The sequence below is a fragment of the Pinus tabuliformis genome, chromosome 3_2, assembly GCF_031772625.1.
Source record: "Pinus tabuliformis cultivar Carrire ecotype Pingquan chromosome 3_2, CPIR1, whole genome shotgun sequence".
NCBI lineage: Eukaryota > Viridiplantae > Streptophyta > Pinopsida > Pinales > Pinaceae > Pinus > Pinus tabuliformis.
In genome coordinates, this window is record NC_142302.1 from 1129582150 (window position 1) to 1129604641 (window position 22492).

The window sequence follows — 22492 nt, forward strand, 5'->3', positions numbered from 1 at the left end:
CCAAATAAATAAAGAAATTAATTGTTTTTTTTTTAATCATGGTAATGGTTAGAATGACGCAAAGATATACTAACCATATTTCTGTTAGAATGAGGTAAAGAGGTACTTGCTATATTTCTACTTTTACATATATATATATATATATATATACTTGCTATATACTTGCATATTTTGAATGCATCTCAATGCACTTGTTGAAGGTGACTTTTTATTTTAATAGAAAGTCAAATGGTTCTACAAATTTCGTTCGAGTGTTCAAATTTCGTTCATGTGAAATCACAAAAATTTAATTAAAATTTAATTTAAATGATAAATTGGAGTGGTCAGATACTCGTCCGTATGAAAATTGGAGTTCAAATTAAAAAATAAAAATTTAATATATATATGTGTGTTATTTTAGGTCGCGTGTTCAAATCTCTCTCATACCAAAATGAGAAAACAGTAAACTGATACAAGATTCAGTCCAAGTTATTTTGAATGTACAGTGCGCTAAAAGACAACTGCTTCACTTTCAGGCCTTCTGTACTTTGAGAAAAGCGGTGTGGAGTACCCTACGGTTCGGATCCGTCACGACGTGCAGGCTGTCCAGACTGTTGAAAGCCAAGAAGCAGCTGCTGGAAGCCGAATCAGAACTGAAAAAGGCGGCGACGCAGGTGCAGTTGGAGAGACACAGAGCCTGACAGGAGGCGGAAGAAGTAGATGTTTTATGGTCGACGAAGAACTTAGTCGGGTAATAATCCACACCTTTCACTTCCACCATTTCTTGCTTCCCTCTGCAATTCAAATTCAGAGGAAGCCGAGGCGAGCAACCCGCGTCGGGCTGAAACTGTTCCTTCATTTCAAACAGGCGGGCGCGGGGCAACTGCACTGACCATTGGAGCAGACGCCATAAGCCCCGCAGACGGACGGCAGACTGCAGTTGAAACACGAGGGGAAGAGCTCGTAATCCACCGTCCAAACCAGAGGATCGCCTCCAAGAATTCCCCTCATCGGCAGCGCCACATACGCTCTCAGGTTCCCGTCAGAGTCCAATCTCACAAACCTTAGCGAGGATTGATCCCCCGACCTGAAAGTACCGAAAGGCAGAGTATCAGAAAAAGAAGTGGGCGAGCATGAAAGATTCTTATTCCCAGAGCTGCCTGTTGCCGATGCGCTTCCTATGTTGTTCAGACCAAACAGATTTCCGGCGTACACAACTTGAGCAATTAGAGTTCCAGAATTAATGCAGGGATTCTTTATGAATTCATAGCTGAGACCCGGGAAACCCCAAACCCAATAAGGCAAATTATCTTTATAAAGCACCACGCCCCCTTTCTCTACCACCAGCGAAAAATCCCCTTCTGAGGGATTGGTGGGCGAGGCATTGCTCACCAGCTTCTGCCCGGTGCGAAGAATTTGCCCGATCGTCAGCGTATTGGTGGGATGTTGCCAACTGTACCAGACGGTGTAAGAAGCCAGATTCTGGGCATTACATTCGTCGTATTGTATAGATTCCAGTTTCCATTCTCGAATAATTCCATGGACTCCACTGAGTTACCGGAGGACCAAACTTGGGTGCCGTCGGAGTCCAGGAGGACCAAAATTCGGGCCTTACCAGTGCGCACGAGCCTGGCCTTTTCTCCGACAGGCCTGTTTCGATTTGCGCTCCAGAACTCGGTGCCCTTGGGGGAAGAGGAAAAGGGGCTGAAGACGATGGACAAAGTAAATTTGCCAGAGGAGTTGTGATCCAGAAATCCCAAGGCGTAATTTCCGCTTGCAATTGTCTTGCCCTGACTGTCCACTGCTACTCTGAAGGTTCCTTCGATGGCTTCCCGTTGCTGTAAGGCCGGGGTGTTGGAAAGAACATAGCCCTTTGGCCATAAAAATGGCGCTGCATTTGCTCCCAGTGGAGGGACAAGAACAAATACTACAGCTGCCGCTGATAACATCAGCGCCATCACAAGCTTCGCCATTGAAATCAAAATGAGAGATTCAAGAAGACTGTGGATGTGGATGTGGATGAAAAAGGGCTTCTGGTTAATGGAATTTATAGATGGAAGACTTCCAGAAATATTGTATTCATTGCGCGTTGAAAAAATTCACGCGGCGAATCGTCTGTATGCCACCAACCCAGAAATTTTCTGAGGCGAGTGAGATACAGAGGGGCGGATGATAGCTGGATACAGTGGAATGGAATAAAAAATGTGAGAGCATCCACAGTTTTTGAGAAAGATACAATCTTCCAGAGTGAAGGATACGTTTGTTTACTTTTTAAATAAATTTTGGTTTGCAGTAGTCATTCATTCATTCATATTCCAGAATGGCGGCCAGTGGTGGAGTCCAGTGGCACCGAAGTAACGTAAAGGTATATCATTACCCGCTGCCTTCTCAAATCTATATTTAGTGTGTGTCTGGCCGTTGGCTGTTTCTTGATAAGCAAAGTTTCCAGATGGTGCCACGTCATTTACACTTTGATTTTGTTACGTTAAATGACATTTGAATTTTTGTTTTGCTTAAATAAATAAGGGAATGTGCAAGGATATTGCTGTACCTTTCAAAGAAAAAGAAGGGAAACGGTTTTATATTTTGTATGTAGTTTATTTTTATTAGGTTATTAGTTTAAATGTGCAAGGATATAGCTGTACTTTTCAAAGAAAAAGAAGTGAAACCGTTTTATATTTTTACAATCAATTTAAAAGATATAAATATGATATTTTGTTTAAAAAATTATTTTGTATGTAGTTTATTTTTATGAGGTTATTAGTTTAAATTTTATGGAGATGTTTATTTTTTATTAAATTGAAAGTGAAAATCATTTTAAAAAAAAAAAAAAAAAATTATCTTTTTTTTTTGTCATTATTATATTTTATACAATGTAGATGACTAATTAGAACATGTTTTCCCTGGATGCGGGTGATTAAATGTTCGAAGGATATTCGGGCGGCGTTTCATGTGGGCATCTGTCAGCTCGCATACGCCACGAGTAAGTTCACTTGGGAAGGGGAACGGGCCTGCATAACCACATTAATGCGGCCATTATGGTGTTCATCTGCCGTCATTATCACCACGTCTTGCTGCTCCTTAAACGCTCATCGCATTCCAGCTCCAATGCATTCCACCGTCGAGGTTTCACCTGTAGTTCTGGGCGTTTCTCTACATCCCGATGCAGGGGTTCACAACACTGTTAGTGTGCAGAGATTGTATGGTTATTGGGAGGTTCTGCAATTACCCAGCGCACAACAAGCCAACATGCGGCGCGAAAGAGTCAGGCTACTGAGTAGAAGGGGGGGCTCTGGTGGTCGATCTGTCTCGCAGCGCTCCTCCGACACTCTGGAACCTTAACGGCGAAGTCCTCCGTCAACGAGGAGTGGTAGAGGAAGGGGTCGCGGTAGATCAGGAGAGGTGGTAAGTGAGCTTGCCGCTCACCAGACAGCGCGGTATCGCTTCCCTTGCTCGTTCGACAATGCCATTTTTATTATTTCTGTCTCCATTGAAAAGCTTGACGACAACAACAATTTGGGAGCAGCCCAAGCTATTGAACCTGTGGAGCAGAGAATTGCAAACCCGGAGGAGCGCCTGCGCTCAATCTCGGAGGATGCTTCGTCGCCAATTCTGGCAAACCCCGCTAGCCCAGGTGTGTCCGTGCGTGGCGATCCCACCGGCTCGGTTGCTCCTCATTCGGACTCGGAGGACCTTCTTCGGTACGGGTGTCTGGTTGTTGAGGAGCCCTATACCACAGATGATGACTAGCCTAGCTTATTCTAGTTTTGTTGCTATGTTTTGGCTCCGGTTCTTGCAAGTTAATGTGTCGTTTCTACATATATCAGCTGTTTCTGTCTGTCTCTGGGCAGGGTCTGTCCATGTTTCTGTCAGTCTCAGGGTGTTGTCTGTCAAAATGTACTAGTCTGGTCATTATGGAAAACTGTAATGTGTCGGAGAACTGCACTGATCTTATGTGTTTTTGTAAAATGCCATCGTCAGGCTGAACTCTCAAGACCACTGCCTCGCTGTAACTTTTTGTATCCATAATAGAATTAGTCTTATTGAGAAAAAAAAAATTAGAACATGTTTCTAGAGAACCTCAAGGGTTAGTTCAGTTGGTCAAAATCAGTGCCTCATCATCGGGAGGTTACAGGATCCAATCTCTCTGAACACCTTGGGGTCAGGCCTTGCTAGTGGGCCGTGGAGCTAGATTCCCTTCGGGGTCGATCAACCCAGATTTTTCTGTGGACGTAGCGCCACCCATTGGCCGCTGGGCTAGATTCCCTTCGGGGTCGATCAGCCCAGATTTTTCCGTGGACGTAGCGCCACCCGTTGACCAGGGTGTCCGTGAACCACAACGTTAAAAAAAACTCCGTGGACTTAGCACCACCCGTTGACCAGGGTGTCCGTGAACAACAACCTAAAAAAAAAGAAAAAGAACATGTTTCTAGAGGCTTGAATTTATATGGCTGCTGTTCACCACACCACTCTAGCTAAGACTTTTTTTTACCATTAAATCTTGCTCAATTACCTCCCATAAATAAATATAGTATTATTATTATTTTTTTTTTAATATTGAAGCTAACTTCATCTTATATTCAACCTAATATTTTTATGTGAACTACAACATTTTGTATTACTTAAAAGAGAGAATACATGGTGATTACATCCATAGCTAGAGTTTTCTAAGATGTGAAATAAAAGACAGAGAAACATAGATAACCTCCAGACAATAAGAGAATTGGACTCCTAACAAACGTAGTTTAGAAGCTATACTCCTAGGAATCGAGACAAGTGTAAACACATTGAAATAAACCAAACACCATGCATTTAGTATTCAGAGACAACTATTGGACTATAGGTACAATAAAATTTTAACCAACAACCTAACAACCAATCACAAAAGGAAACCACATCAACAGCGATAACACTCCACAAATTTAAGACATAGTTAAAATCTTGCAAGTTGCACTGGTTGCAAGAATGTTGTCCTTGCAAGTTGCATCAGCCGCAAAAAACTTGTCCAATATAGCGAGAGGTCAACCACTGATGCCAATTGACGAAGCCAATAAAGTAGAAGCATCCAACATTGGTAAGAAACAAAGAGCTGACCGACCAAACCAACTGTGAGGAATTATGAGCAAAAAAAAAACATTGCAAAAGCTTGCTCACACCAAAACAAGTGAAAAACTAAAAGGACCACAAAAACGACCCAATATCTCCACATGTCCCTATTAATAAGATAAATAAAACCGTTAGCGACATTAAAACATGCTCATCAATAAAAGGCCAAAACTGTGATACCATATTCTAGTCTAGGTCTGAAGAAATAATAGTAAGGTTTGGGTCACTGTTAACTAGTGGATCTATTGGATCTCCAAGAGAAACAGTGAGATCCCCTGTGTTTGAATCCAACACCGGATAACTCTCCAGATGTCTTAAGCAAGAGTCAATGTCATTAAGGCAATATCTGAGATTCTATAAAATACACTTGATGTCCTCCAACGTAAAAAATACATTATAATTTTCGACTTTCTTGTCCTTTAATACCAAGCGTAACAGAGTGTCCATTTGTTGATGCAAGGATAGAGAATGTAGGAAACACAATCTCCTCTTTCGAAATATGCTCGAGTCTAGAACCCATTTCAGACTATCACCAACAACTTTCGAGTTAGGGTGATCCCCTGACTCTTTTGATTCCAACAACAAAATTTCTTTACACACTTCAAGGGGGACAAAATCAAACAAAGTTTTCACTGAGTCGAAGGCAAAAGGCTCACAACGTTTAAATCCAACATTATTAGCACATCCTCTTCTACTCACCATTCTCTGACGAGGATACATGGTGGCCATTAGAAGAGAACAATGTAGACAAACAATGAGAGTACCACAACCATAAAAGCAAGCAAACGGACGAACCACCACCCCTTCAAAACCAGACTGAAAGATAATTAGGTCACCCCCTAAATTCCACGCTAGAGGCCCAAATTCGAGGAAGGTTTTTGAATTCACTACACTCTAAAGACATAATACATAGATAATTCCATTGCCATATCAGCACTTGAAAACTATGAATACCTAAATAGTCCACAAGACCAAACCCAACCCTAAGGACAAATGATAACATAAACAAGGTGGTTCCAAATTTAAAGAAGCAATTAAGATCCACAATTGACTGGGCAATCCCAACTCTCCAGTCCAAGGAGCTTTAGAGCCATAAACTAGATAAATCTTAGTAAAACCAAAATTAAATGTTGACCCTATAATGTTGATACATCTAGAAAACCATCTGGTTTAATGCCACACAAAAAAAAAGCCCTGGATACTAACATCCACATATCATAACTGTACAAAGATAAGAAATACCTCTAAATTCACTATCCAGGAGGGGCGAACTTGGGTATATAACCACCAATTCAAATATAGGCTCGAGCTCTGTGCCATGTGGATATAGAACAAAAAACATCAACCCCACACACTGACCAACATGAATGAAGTTGCAAATAGAGTTACCTCCTCACAAACAAAGCCCAAATCCTCAATAGGGAGACATAAGATTGTAACACTCACTACAACATGAAACTAGGTGCAAGAGGCTAAGGAATGAACCTCATCTCCACTCCCTTGCGTAATGTACCTCTGCCATCCCATATCAATGAACATGCATTTATAGTGAAAGGACGTGGAGTGTAAAGCCTAAGTCCTCTTACCTAACCCTTGCCATGTCATTACCAAACAGAGACAAATGTAAGTTCGACACATCTTCCAAGAGATCATCATTCCCTCCATTGATCACACCCCCATCAGGGACTAGACGATCTTTCTACTGCAACATTCTTAGGCGTTCAAATCCTTCCACCAGTACAGAAGGGGGCCAACATTTATCTAATATCAAAGTTCTAGACTTACAACCCAAATTCGCTAAGAAATCAACAACTGCATCATTGATCGTCTAGAGTGCCTAATTATTACGTAATGCAATTGTCGAAGTAGAACATTGATACGACCTACTATGTTTTCCAACCTCCAACTCTTAAAAATTTTACCCAGAGGTTGCCCATCTAATAGATGATACAAACACTGTATGGCCAATTGTGAATCCCCATCAACTTGCAATAACTTAAAATGTTCACGTATTGCTATACAAAGACCTTTCTCCAATGCTAAAAATTTAGCCATGTTATTGCTAACTAAACCAAAAATCTGAGCAAAAAGTCTCAATGTAGTTGAGTTCTAATCGTGGAGCACACCTCCAAATCTTGCAACTCCTGGGTTAACCTTAGAGACACCATCAAAACATAATTTAATGAAACCACCAGGGGGAGGTGATAAAGATGTATTCGAAGATAAGAGCACCTCAAGGATGTTTGTTAGAAAGGATGCACATGTTTTGTGATAAATTGAGACGTTGCAGGATCCCCACCTCAATAGCATCAACTATCTAATCATCCTCCGACCAAGAAGTTGCAAGAATAGTTTCTTATTCTGAAAATTTATAACATTCGTTCTTTGCACAGTTTCCAAAGGATGAATCATGTAGCCAATATCCATGTTTAATTAACAACAAAACTTTTAAAAGCTGAAAATTTTCATTGTATTAATGTCTCAACTAAATTATCGAGAATCTGATTATCAATACCAAAAGTGGAGAGAAGAAAGGACCACACTTCCTCAAGAAAAAGAGGAATGACACAAATGCTCCATGGTTTCTTCAACATGTAAACAAAGAGAGCAAAAGGATGGACCTTCAATATCCTTTTTCCTTATTAAAATTAAACAATTAAAAATTAAAAATTAAAAATAATAAATTATATATATATAGTTTAATTAGAGTCCTCATCGTTAAAACACATCTTTTTGGGTAGATCTACGTGGTACCAATATAGTTATCTTGAATTTTACTGTTTAAACTATTTGGTAAGTGTTGATATTTGATTATAATTTTGTTTAGATTAATTTATAGTTTAATAGTTTAATGTATATAGTTAATTATACTTTATATGGAATTGTTTGGAATTTTGTGTTTAAGTTATTTGTAATTGTATTATTATTTACTTAAGTTATATAGTAAATATTTAATATTAATAAATATTTTTATTTCATTTAATTGTATGTGCCATGTAAATAAATGTGCACTTTTATTTAATTTAAATAAGTTAAAGAGATATTTGTAATTTAAATTAAATAAAAGAGTTGATGTTTGTAATTGATAGTGAAATGTTATCCAAAAAGGAAAAAAACAAGTGCTACATAGTAGTTTATATTTGTGTTTTTTTTTAAATAGTGAAACTATTTGATTATTGTGGCATATTAAAAGAATTAGCAACTAAGCTTTGTAAATGTAATTGTAAAATGTATCATTGCGGTATGTTGAAAATTATCATTTAATATACATCTTAACCTAAAAAATTAAGAAATAATACAATGTGTTAATATAGTTTGTTTTGGATGTTCTTTGAAATATTAAATGTTATAACTATATTAAGTAAATATAAAATGGTAAACATACTTAGTGACGATAAACATATAAATTTAAAAATATAAAGAAGTTATTTATTATGGAGATTACAAAATTAGCTTACAAAATTATTAAACATTTTTCATATTAATTATAATAGTAATTTTTTAAATTAATATAAAAAAAAAACTACAATTTTTTAACAAAAAAATGTATCAATTACCTAATTATGTGATGTCTCACTCACTTAATTATGGAATGCAATAAAACAAAAACAAAATTTGATGTGACCCATGTACTCTTGATAAAAACCAAAACAAAATTTGAAGTGACTAATATAGGTTGGCTCATTATTTGACTCATTATTTGAGACATTAGACATTAACATGTCCAAATTTACAATCTTATCCCATAAGAGATAAACATTAATCAAATAAATTGCAAAAAAAAAAATTAAAAATTAAAATTACACTTTGTTAAATTGAAAAATATTTCTTATATTTAACTCACACCCAACAAACATACCATACATACCATACAGAACCATACAGAAAAAGAATAAATATTATAATAATAATAACATCAATTGCTTTACTAATTATATAAAATAGTCTCTTTCAAATATATCTTTATTTTATATCCCTAACATAATCTTAAAAAATGACATGTAACACATTACACATTATTTGTTTAATAGGAAACCTAATAAAAATATATGTTACAGCGTAAAGTTCTCAAAGTGTACCTTTTTATGGTCACTACTTAAAATATGATGACATGTAACATATTATTTGTTTTTAAAAATGACAAGGAACACATTCATGTGAAACATAATACAAATATATGTTATGGTTTAAAGTTTTGTCAATGTATTTTTGTTAGTGTCATAACATGTTTAATACGAAATATAATATAAATAGATATAGTTTAATTTATAAAAAAAAATGGTATTTTTTATGATTATTTTTCTAATTAATTTTAATATTGATAAAGATTTTTAAAACCTCAAGTTTAAGTTGTTTAATTTGTAAAATTCAATGTAAAGGGGTTTTTAGGATGCTAAATTTATTTATGTATTCAAAAATGTATTTTAAACAACAAAAAAATCACATTTTTACTTGTAATTGTATTGTCAAATATTTTATTGTTTAGATATTGTTCAGCTAATTAGTTTTATTTATTTATTTATATTTAAGTAATTTAATATAATTGGAAAAAATATGAGTAATTTTAATTTGAAATTGAATAATAAATATTTTGAATTAATAGAATTATAAAATGTTAGTATTGCATAGACTCATTATAATAAGGGTATTTAATAAAAGTATTTGTGGTTTTTTAAAATAAAAATATAATTTTATTAATCTAAAATTATAATATTCATAGAGCTCATGAGGCTTTGGACTGATGATGAATAAGTGTATCGTGTTAAGGCACTCCATGTGAAAAGGTTATCTCTTGAAATCCCCCATGAGCTTTTTACCCCACAAAAAAATGCAATATTGATAACCTTAATTCAAGAAAATCCAAATTCATAGAAGTCTAACTTCATCTAGATTTTCTTAAATCTATTAAAAAAATAAAAAATAAAAATAAAAAACATATATTTCTATTCATATTAGCAAAACACATTCTATATATGCCATTGGCATTGCAAAGTGCTTCATGAGCATTCATAAAAATTCATATACAAGCACTCATTTAATTATCTTACAAAGCATCACCCCGATGGGGGTGGAAAATCAAATTGTTAGTGGGATCAGGGGGAGCGCCAACCACGCCACTGGATCTCGAGGCCAATAATGCTAGGGGTGGAGGGAGGCAGGGTGACGTGGCATGCTCCCCCATGCAGAGTGGGTGCGACAAAGTTATATTAAACATGTTAGAGTCAGGCTGGTGGTTGGAGGTCCTACGTTGTGGTTGTGGTTGTTGGTTGTCGATGGTGGTCTGGTGTTCAGAAGAGCGGAAGGGTCGACCTTATGAAGGCCCTGCAAGGTAGTTAAGGTTTGTCAAAAATGGTATTTATTTATTGTATTTCTTGTTTTCCCATGTTCTCAAAGGAAAAAATGGCATGTGAGTAAAATTTGGGGTTCGAGACCTAGAGAGATTTTGTGAGTTTTGGGGAGCTGCAGAGCGACAACATCTCACTTCTTCCATTAGTGACGGGCTACAGTGGTGTCTTTCTCCTCATAGTCATTTAGCTTTAGAAGTAAGTGTTGGTCAAAGTTATCATTGATGTCAATAAGGTGACATCCTAAATAGCTTTCCCTAGATAATAACCTATGCAAAAAAATCGTAATGTATCCAAAAAAAACCTAAATCTATATAAAAGATACCCTAACTCTATGTAAAAGATACATGGAAACATGACCCAACGATACAACTCTAGATACACATGCCAAGTACATTAATGAGACCCTAAATCTATAATGATGAAACCCTACCAATGTCCATAATACCCTAAACATGAAGTTTGAAGTAAAATGACAATCCCTAGGTGCAAAATATGTTCTAGATGTATTTAAATGCATATATTAATGGTAATAAATTTGATTTTCACCATTACTGGAATAACCTTTAAGAATAACGACTATAGCTTAAAAATATTACAAACTTTAAGAATAACGGCTACAGCCTAAAATCATTACGCAAATTTAATTCTTATAACCCCTGGTTGCAATACCTCTCTACGTTGAGAAAGACTTATAACCCCTGGTTGCAATACCTCTCTACGTTGAGAAAGACACATATTTATAGACAATAATTTGAACAAAAGATTATTACGATGGAGATTTAAACCAGAAAACTGTAATCCCATACATGATGCAGGCCATGCTAATTTGAACGAGCACTGCAAAGTAATTTATTGGTTCACAACAAGTAATTTGAACGAGCACTGCAAAGTAATTTATTGAACTGGAAGCCGAATGAGGACGAAAAATTAAAAGTGAAGCCGAATGAGGACGGAAAATTAAAAGTATATTAAGTTAAATAAAACCCAAACTTAGATTTGTTGTAATTCCAAATAAGTAAATAAAATGTTAAAATCTCTCCCTATATAAATAAAATTTTAATAAAAAAATATTTTAAATTATAAAACAGGTTGAGAGGTGGTGTGTTCAACTCTTGCCCAGGAAACAGTAAACTAATACATGATTCAGTCGATGTTATTTTGAATGTACAGTATACAGTGGGCTACTTGACTAAACTCATTGGTTCACTTTCAGGCCTTCTGTACTTTGACGAAAGCGGTGTGAAGTGCCCTGCGGTTCGGATCTACTACAACGTGCAGGCTGTCCAGGCGGTTGAAAGCCAAGAAGCAGGTGCTGGAAGCCGAACCAGAACTGAAAAAGGCTGCGACGCAGGTGCAGTTGGAGAGACACAGAGCCTTACAAGAAGCAGAAGAAGTAGATGTTTTATGGTCGACGAAGAACTTAGTCGGGTAATAATCCACACCTTTCACTTCCACCATTTCTTGCTTCCCTCTGCAATTCAAATTCAGAGGAAGCCGAGGCGAGCAACCCGCGTCGGGCTGAAACTGTTCCTTCATTTCAAACAGGGCGGGCGCGGGGCAACTGCACTGACCATTGGAGCAGACGCCATAAGCCCCGCAGACGGACGGCAGACTGCAGTTGAAACACGAGGGGAAGAGCTCGTAATCCACCGTCCAAACCAGAGGATTGCCTCCAAGAATTCCCCTCATCGGCAGCGCCACATACGCTCTCAGGTTCCCGTCAGAGTCCAATCTCACAAACCTTAGCGAGGATTGATCCCCCGACCTGAAAGTACCGAAAGGCAGAGTATCAGAAAAAGAAGTGGGCGAGCATGAAAGATTCTTATTCCCAGAGCTGCCTGTTGCCGATGCGCTTCCTATGTTGTTCAGACCAAACAGATTTCCGGCGTACACAACTTGAGCAATTAGAGTTCCAGAATTAATGCAGGGATTCTTTATGAATTCATAGCTGAGACCCGGGAAACCCCAAACCCAATAAGGCAAATTATCTTTATAAAGCACCACGCCCCCTTTCTCTACCACCAGCGAAAAATCCCCTTCTGAGGGATTGGTGGGCGAGGCATTGCTCACCAGCTTCTGCCCGGTGCGAAGAATTTGCCCGATCGTCAGCGTATTGGTGGGATGTTGCCAACTGTACCAGACGGTGTAAGAAGCCAGATTCTGGGCATTCACATTCGTCGTATTGTATAGATTCCAGTTTCCATTCTCGAATAATTCCATGGACTCCACTGAGTTACCGGAGGACCAAACTTGGGTGCCGTCGGAGTCCAGGAGAACCAAAATTCCGGCCTTACCAGTGCGCACGAGCCTGGCCTTTTCTCCGACAGGCCTGTTTCGATTTACGCTCCAGAACTCGGTGCCCTTGGGGGAAGAGGAAAAGGGGCTGAAGACGATGGACAAAGTAAATTTTCCAGAGTTGTTGTGATCCAGAAATCCCAAGGCGTAATTTCCGCTTGCAATTGTCTTTCCCTGACTGTCCACTGCTACTCTGAAGGTTCCTTCCATGGCTTCCCGTTGTTGTAAGACCGGAGTGTTGGAAAGAACATAGCCCTTTGGCCATAAAAATGGCGCTGCATTTGCTCCCAGTGGAGGAACAAGAACAAATACTACAGCTGCCACTGATAACATCAGCGCGATCACAAGCTTCGCCATTGAAATCAAAATGGGAGATTCAAGAAGACTGTGGATGTGGATGAAAAAGGGCTTCTGGTTAATGGAATTTATAGATGGAAGAATTCCAGAAATATTGTATTCATACAGTGCGCGTTGAAAAAATTCACGCGGCGAATCGTCTGTATGCCACCAACCCAGAAATTTCTGAGGCGAGTGAGATACAGAGGGGCGGGTGATAGCTGGATACAGTGGAATGGAATAAAAAATGTGAGAGCATCCACAGTTTTTGGGAAAGATACAATCTTCCAGAGTGAAGGATACGTTTGTTTATTTTTTAAATAAATTTTGGTTTGCAGTAGTCATTCATTCATTCCAGAATGGCGGCCAGTGGTGGAGTCCAGTGGCACCGAAGTAACGTAAAAGGTATATCATTACCCGCTGCCTTCTCAAATCTATATTTAGTGTGTGTGGCCGTTAGCTGTTTCTTGATAAGCAAAGTTTCCGGATGGTGCCACGTCATTTACACTTTGATTTTGTTACGTTAAATGACATTTGAATTTTTGACCAGATTGTGCCACACTACTCCAGCTAAGACTTTTTGAACATTAAATCTTGCTCAATTACGTTCCATAAATAAATAAATGGTTTTTTATTTTTATTTTTAAATATTGAAGCTAACTTCATCTTATATTCAACCTAATATTTTTTTGTGTGAACTACAACATTTTGTATTACTTAAAACAGAGAATACATGGTGATTACATCTATAGCTAGAGTTGTTTGAGATGTGAAATAAAAGACAAAGAAACATAGATAACCTCCAGACAATAAGAGAATTGGACTCCTTACCAGTGTTCCATGGGATCTTGTCCCCCCATTTAGGGGTCGAGTTTTCTAGCTCCCTCCCGCTCCAGGGACTTGGGGACAAGAGGGGGTCGTTTCCACACGCTCCCAAAAACAGGGTATGCGAGGAAACTTGAAAGGGGTCGTTTCCTAGGCGAAAGGGGTCTTAAGGGGTCTTGAGGGGTCGTTTCCCTAGAAAAAAATTGCATTTTCTTCTTATGGAACAAAAAAAATCGTAATTTTTAATATTTTTTGACCGACCAGGAAGGGTTTATGTTATGTTAATTTCACATTTCATTTTTTGTTTGCTCTTCGTCGATCTGAACACTGTCGCCATCACCAAGCAGCCTTCTGTATGCTCCTTCGTTGAACGAAACGCTGCCGCCATCGCCAAGCAGCCTTCTATCTGCGCCTTCATTGAATGGATTACCTTGAGCAATTATGCTCATTTACCTTTTGATATGTTCTTATGTTATTTTGACTCGATAAACTTAAAAAAATTGACTCTTGATGTATCAGACTTGACTTTTTTAATTTTATTTCAATATTCAGTATTCAATGTTCATAGTTGGAATTGGAACGTCAATATGGTTTAAAGATTAAAGTTTAAAAGTTTAAACATTTATAATTTTATAATTTATTTTCATTGTGCATTGTTAGTAAGTTAGTCGACTAGTAGTTACACTGTACAGTTACAAACTTACATGTATGATGTATGATTATAATTTATATGATAATGATATCAATGATCATGCTTTTCGTTTTAAATTTGTTTCAGTTATATGACTCATCGATTTATATTTTATATTTATACGTTTTTAAGACCCCGATGTCCCCCCACATTTCCTAAACATTGGTGGGGAGCTTTTGCATAGGCCGCAAAAAGCTCCCCACCAATTTTTGTTTGCTCCTTCGTTGCACTGAACACTGTCGCCATCGCCAAGCAGCCTTCTGTCTGCTCCTTCGTTGAACAAAACGCTGTCTCCATCACCAAGCATCCTTCTATCTGCTCCTTTGTTGAACGGATTACCTTGAGAAATTATGCTCGTTTATCTTTTGATATGTTCTTATGTTATTTTGACTCAATAAAATTAAAAAAATTGACTCTTGATGTATCAGACTTACTTTTTTAATTTTATTTCAATATTCAGTATTCAATGTTCATAGTTGGAAGTGGAGCATCAATATGGTTTAAAGTTTAAAAGTTTAAACATTTATAATTTTATAATTTATTTTCATTGTGCGTTGTTAGTAAGTTAGTAGACTAGTAGTTACACTAGTCTACTAACTTATGTTTCTCATTTTAAATTTGTTTCAGTTATATGATTCATCGATTTATATTTTATATTTATACATTTTTAAGACCCCGATGTCCCCCCATGTTTCCTAAAAATTGGTGGGGAGCTTTTGCATAGGCCGCTCCTCCATATCCCCGCTCCCTTGTCTCCTCGTCCCAGAAACTTGGTGGAACATTCCTCCTTACAAACATAGTTTAGAAGCTATACTTCGAGGAATTGAGACTGTAAACATATCAGAATAAATCAAACACCATGCATCTATTAATCATAGACAACTATTGGACTATAGGTACAATAAAAGTTTAACCAACGGCCTAACAACCAATCACAAAAGAAACCACATCAACAACAATAACATTCCACAAATTTAAGACATAGTTAAAATCTTGCAAGTTGCACTGGTTGTAAGAATGTTGTCCTTGCAAGTTGCATCAGCCGCAAAAAACTTGTCCAGCGAGAGGTCAACCACTGATGCGAATTGACGAAGCCAATAAAGTAGAAGCACCCAACGTTGGTAAGAAATAAAGAGGTGACATGCCAAACCAACGGTGAGGAACTATGAACGACTAATATCATAAAAAAAAAAAAAAAACCTTGCTCACACCAAAACAAGTGCAAAACTAAAAGGACCACAAATATGACCCAATATCTCCACATGTCCCTGTTGATAAGAGCAATAAAAATGTCAACAACATTAAAACGTGCTTATCAATAAAAGGCCAAAACTGTGATACCATATTCTAGTCGAGGTCTGAAGAAATAATAGTAAGGTTTGGGTCACTGTTAACTAGTGGATCTGTTGGATCTCCAAGCGGATCATTGAGATCCCCTGAGGCTGAATCCAACACTAGATAACTCTCCACATGTCTCAAACAAGAGCCGATGTCATTAAGGCAATATATGAGATTCTGTAAAATACGCTTGATGTCCTCCAATGCAAAAAGAACATTATAATTGTCGACTTTCTTGTCCTTTAATACCAAGTGTAACAGAGTGTCCATTTGTTGATGCAAGGATAGATAATCTAGGAAATGCAATATCCTCTTCCGAAATATGCTCGGGTCTGGAACCCATTTCAGACTATCACCAACAACTTCCGATTTAGGGCGATCCCCTGACTCTTTTGATTCCAACAACAAAATTTCTTTACACACTTCAAGGGGGACAAAATCAAACAAAGTTTCCACTGATTCAAAGGAAAAAAGCTGACAATGTTTAAATCCAACATTATTAGCACATCCTCTTCTACTCACCATTCTATGATGAGGAGGCATGGTGGCCAATACAAGAGAACAATGTAGACAACTAGTGAGAGTACCACGAGCATAAAAGAAAGCACACAGACAAACCACCACCCCTTCAATACTAGATCGAAAGACAATTAGGTCGCCCCCTAAATTCCACATTAGAGGCCCAAATTCGAGGAAGGTTTTTGAATTCATTACACTCTAAAGACATAATACATAGATAACTCCACTGCCATATCAACACTCGAAAACCATGAATACCCAAATAGTCCACAAGACCAAACCGAACCCTAAGGACAAATGATAACATAAACAAGGTGGTTCCAAACTTAAAGAAGCAATTAAGATCCACAATTGACTGGGGAATGCCCCGACTCTCCAGTCCAAGGAGCTTTAGAGCCTTAAACTAGATAAATCTTAGTAAAACCCAAATTAAATGTTGATCCTCTATTGATACAACTAGAAATCTATCCAATTTAATGCCACACAAAAAAATCCCTGGATACTAACATCCACGAACCATAATTGTACAAGGATAAGAAATATCTTTGAATTGGTTATCCAAAAAGGGCGATATTAAATATATAACCACCCATTCAAATACAGGCTCAAGCTATGTGGCATGTAGATATAGGACAAAAAACATCAACCCCACACACTAACCAACATGAATGAAGTCGCAAATAGAGTTACCTCCTCACAAACAAAGCCCTAATCCTCAACAAAGCCCTAATCCTCAACAAGTAGACATAAGATTGCAACACTCACTACGAGGGGTAGGAGGTTAAGGAATGAACCTCATCTCCACTCCCTTGCGTAATGTACCTCTTCCACCCCATATCAATGAACATGCATTTACAGTGAAAGGACATCGAGTGTAAAGCCCAAATCCTCTTACTTAACACTTGCCATGCCATTACCAAACAGAGACAAATGTAAGTCTGACACGTCTTCCAAGAGAGTATCATTCCCCGCTGCCTTCTCAAATCTATATTTAGTGTGTGTCTGGCCGTCAGCTGTTTCTTGATAAGCAAAGTTTCCAGATGGTGCCACGTCATTTACACTTTGATTTTGTTACGTTAAATGACATTTGAATTTTTTTTCTTAAATAAATACAGGGAACGTGCAAGGATATTGCTGTACCTTTCAAAGAAAAAGAAGGGCAACGGTTTTATATTTTTTACAATCAATTTAAAAGATATAAACATGATATTTTGTTTTAAAAAGTATTTTGCATGTAGTTTATTTTTATTAGGTTATTGGTTTAAATGTACAAGGATATTGCTGTACCTTTCAAAGAAATAGAAGGGAAACCGTTTTATATTTTTATAATTAACTTAGAAGATATAAATATGATATTTTGTTTAAAAAATTATTATGTGGGTAGTTTATTTTTATTAGGCTATTAGTTTAAATTTTATAGTGATATTTATTTTTTATTAAATTGAAAGTGAAAATCATTTTTAAAAATAAGAATTTTTTATTTAATTTTTTTGTTACTATTAAATTTTATACAAAGTAGATGATTAATTAGAACATGTTTCTAGAGGCTTGAACCTATATGGCTAGCGTTCACCACACTACTCCAGCTAAGACTTTTTGACCATTAAATCTTGCTCAATTACGTTTCATAAATAAATAAATTGTTTTTTATTTGTTTTTTAATATTGAAGCTAACTTCATCTTATATTCAACCTAATATTTTTTTTTTTTGGTGAACTACAACATTTTGTATTACTTAAAAGAGAGAATACATGGTGATTACATCCATAGCTAGAGTTTTCTGAGATGTGAAATAAAAGACAGAGAAACATAGATAACCTCTAGACAATAAGAGAATTGGACTCCTTAGTAGTGTTCCACGGGGTCTTGTCCCCCCACCTAGGGGTCGAGTTTCCTAGCTCCCTCACGCTCCGGGGACTTGGGGACAAGAGGGGGTCGTTTCCTAAGCAAAAGGGATCTTAAGGGGTCTTGAGGGGTCATTTCCCTAGAAAAAAATTGCATTTTCTTCTTATGGAACAAAAAAAATCGTAATTTTTAATATTTGTTGACCGACCGGGAAGGGTTTATGTTATGTTAATTTCACATTTCATTTTTTGTTTGCTCCTTCATTGATTTGAACACTGTCGCCATCGCCAAGCAGCCTTCTGTCTGCTCCTTCGTTGAACAAAACGCTGCTGCCATCGGCAAGCAGTGTTCTATCTGCTCCTTCATTGAACGGATTACCTTGAGCAATTATGCTCATTTATCTTTTGATATGTTCTTATGTTATTTTGACTCGATAAAATTAAAAAAAATGACTCTTGATGTATTAGACTTGACTTTTTTAATTTTATTTCAATATTCAGTATTTGGAAGTGGAACATCAATATGGAATAAAGTTTAAAGTTTAAAAGTTTAAACATTTATAATTTTATAATTTATTTTCATTGTGCATTGTTAGTAAGTTAGTCAACTAGTAGTACACTGTACAGTTACAAACTTACATGTATGATGTATGATTATAATTTATATGATAATGATATCAATGATCGTGCTTTTCGTTTTAAATTTGTTTCAGGTATATGACTCATCGATTTATCTTTTATATTTATACGTTTTTAAGACCTTGATGTCCCCCCCACGTTTCCTAAACGTTGGTGGGGAGCTTTTGCATAGGCCGCAAAAAGCTCCCCACCAATTTTTGTCTGCTCCTTCGTTGAACTAAACACTGCCGCCATCGCCAAGCAGCCTTTTGTCTGCTCCTTCGTTGAACAAAACGCTATCGCCATCACCAAGCATCCTTCCATCTACTCCTTCGTTGAACGGATTACCTTGAGAAATTATGCTCATTTATCTTTTGATATGTTCTTATGTTATTTTGACTCGATAAAACTAAAAAAAATTGACTCTTGATGTATCAGACTTACTTTTTTAATTTTATTTCAATATTTAGTATTCAATGTTCATAGTTGGAAGTGGAACATCAATATGGTTTATTGTTTAAATTTTAAAGTTTAAAAGTTTAAACATTTATAATTTTATAATTTATTTTCATTGTGTGTTGTTAGTAAGTTAGTAGACTAGTAGTTACACTATACAGTTACAAACTTACATGTATGATGTATGATGTATGATTATAATTTATATGATAATGATATCAATGATCATGTTTTTCATTTTAAATTTGTTTCAGTTATATGATTCATCGATTTATATTTTATATTTATACATTTTTAAGACCCCGACGTCCCCCATGTTTCCTAAAAATTGGTGGGGAGCTTTTGCATAGGCCGCTCCTTCGTATCCCCGCTCCCTCGTCTCCTTGTCCCAGAAACTTGGTGGAACATTCCTCCTTACAAACATAGGTTAGAAGCTATACTCCGAGGAATTGAGACTGTAAACACATCAAAATAAATCAAACACCATGCATCTATTAATCATAGACAACTATTGGACTATAGGTACAATACAAGTTTAACCAACGGCCTAACAACCAATCACAAAAGAAACCACATCATCAACGATAACACTCCACAAATTTAAGACATAGTTAAAATCTTGCAAGTTGCACTGGTTACAAGAATGTTGTCCTTGCAAGTTGCATCACCCGCAAAAAACTTGTCTAGCGAGAGGTCAACCACTTATGCGAATTGACGAAGCCAATAAAGTAGAAGCATCCAACGTTGGTAAGAAATAAAGAGGTGACATGCCAAATCAACGGTGAGGAACTATGAGCAACTAATATCATATATATATATATAAAAGACATTGTAAAACCTTGCTCACACCAAAACAAGTGAAAAACTAAAAGGACCACAAATGTGACCCAATATCTCCACATGTCCTTGTTGATAAGAGCAATAAAAATGTCAACAAAATTAAAACGTGCTTATCAATAAAAAGCCAAAACTTTGATACCATATTCTAGTCTAGGTCTGAAGAAATAATAGTAAGGTTTGGGTCACTGTTAACTAGTGGATCTGTTGGATCTCCAAGCGGATTAGTGAGATCCCCTGAGGCTGAATCCAACACTAGATAACTCTCCACATGTCTCAAACAAGAGCCGATGTCATTAAGGCAATATATGAGATTCTGTAAAATATGCTTGATGTCCTCCAATGCAAAAGGAACATTATAATTGTTGACTTTCTTGTCCTTTAATACCAAGTGTAACAGAGTTTCATTAGTCGATGCAAGGATAGATAATCTAGGAAATGCAATATCCTCTTCCGAAATATGCTCGGGTCTAGAACCCATTTTAGACTATCATCAACAAATTCCGAGTTAGGGTGATCCCCTCACTCTTTTGATTCCAAAAACAAAATTTCTTTACACACTTCAAGGGGGACAAAATCAAACAAAGTTTCCACTGAGTCAAAGGAAAAAAGATGACAGTGTTTAAATCCAACATTATTAGCCCATCCTCTTCTACTCACCATTCTCTGATGAGGAGGCATGGTGGCCAATACAAGAGAACAATGTAGACAACTAGTGAGAGTACCACGAGCTTAAAAAAGCAAACAGACGAACCACCACCCCTTTAATACCAGACCGAAAGACAATTAGGTCGCCCCCTAAATTCCACACTAGAGGCCCAAATTTGAGGAAGGTTTCTGAATTCACTACACTTTAAAGACATAATACACAGATAACTCCACTGCCATATCAACACTCGAAAACTATGAATACCCAAATAGTCCACAAGACCAAACCCAACCCTAAGGACAAATGATAACATAAACAAGGTGGTTCCAAACTTAAATAATCAATTAAGATCCACAATTTACTGGGGAATGCCTCGACTCTCCAGTGCAAGGAGCTTTAGAGCCTTAAACTAGATAAATCTTAGTAAAACCCAAATTAAATGTTGATCCTATATTGATACAGCTAGAAATCCATCCAATTTAATGCCACACAAAAAAATCCCTGGATACTAACATCCACGAACCATAATTGTACAAGGATAAGAAATATCTTTGAACTCGCTATCCAAGAGGGATGATATTGAATATATAACCACCAATTCAAATACAGGCTCGAGCTATGTGGCATGTAGATATAGAACAAAAAACATCAACCCCACACACTAACCAACATGAATGAAGTCGCAAATAGAGTTACCCCCTCACAAACAAAGCCCAAATCCTTAACAGGTAGACATAAGATTGCAACACTCACTGCAACATGAAACCAGGGGTAGGAGGTTAAGGAATGAACCTCATCTCCACTCCCTTGCGTAATGTACCCTCTTCCACCCCATATCAATGAACATGCATTTATAGTGAAAGGACATCGAGTGTAAAGCCCAAATCCTCTTACCTAACCCTTGCCATTCCATTACCAAACAGAGACAAATGTAAGTCTGACACGTCTTCCAAGAGATTATCATTCCCTCCGTCAATCACACCCCATCGGGGTCTAGACGATCTTTTTGTTGCAACGTTATTAGGCATTCAAATCCTTCCACTAGTACAGAAGGGGGCCAACATTCATCTAATATCAAAGTTCTAGACTTACAACCCAAATTCACCAAGAAACCAACAATTGCAGTCATTGATCGTCTAGAGTGCCTAATTATTACGTAATGCAACTGTTGAAGTAGAACACTGATACAACCTACTATGTTTTCCAACCTCCAACTCTTAACATTTTTACCCAAAGGTTTCCCATCTAATAAATGATACAAACAATATATGGCCAACTCTGAATCCCCATCAACTTGCAATAACTTAAAATGTTCACGTATTGCTATACAAAGACCTTTCTCCAATGCTAAAAATTCAGCCATATTATTGCTAACTAAACCAAAAATCTCAGAAAAAAGTCTCAGTGTATTTGGGTTCTAATTGTGGAGCACACCTCCAAATCTTACAACTCTTGGGTTTCCCTTAGAGGCACCATCAAAACATAATTTAATGAAACCACCAAGGGGGGGTGAGAAAGATGTATTTGAAGATAAGAGCACCTCTTGAGGATGTTTTTTAGAAAGGATGCACATGTTTTGTGATAAATTGAGACGTTGCAGGATCCCCACCTCAATAGCATCAACTTTCCAATCATCCTCCGACCAAGAAGT

General features: G+C 37.1%; 1 protein-coding gene and 1 pseudogene across 1 annotated transcript; both read right to left on the minus strand.

The window, feature by feature from the left end:
- Positions 1-338: 338 nt before the first annotated feature.
- Positions 339-2030, minus strand: LOC149184653 (EP1-like glycoprotein 2; annotated as a pseudogene).
- Positions 2031-11449: 9419 nt separating this feature from the next.
- Positions 11450-13281, minus strand: LOC149184654 (EP1-like glycoprotein 2). The gene has a single exon (XM_089417644.1). The coding sequence runs from the start codon at positions 13083-13085 to the stop codon at positions 11643-11645; it is 1443 nt and encodes a 480-aa protein (XP_089273770.1). The 5' UTR covers positions 13086-13281; the 3' UTR covers positions 11450-11642.
- Positions 13282-22492: the final 9211 nt, after the last annotated feature.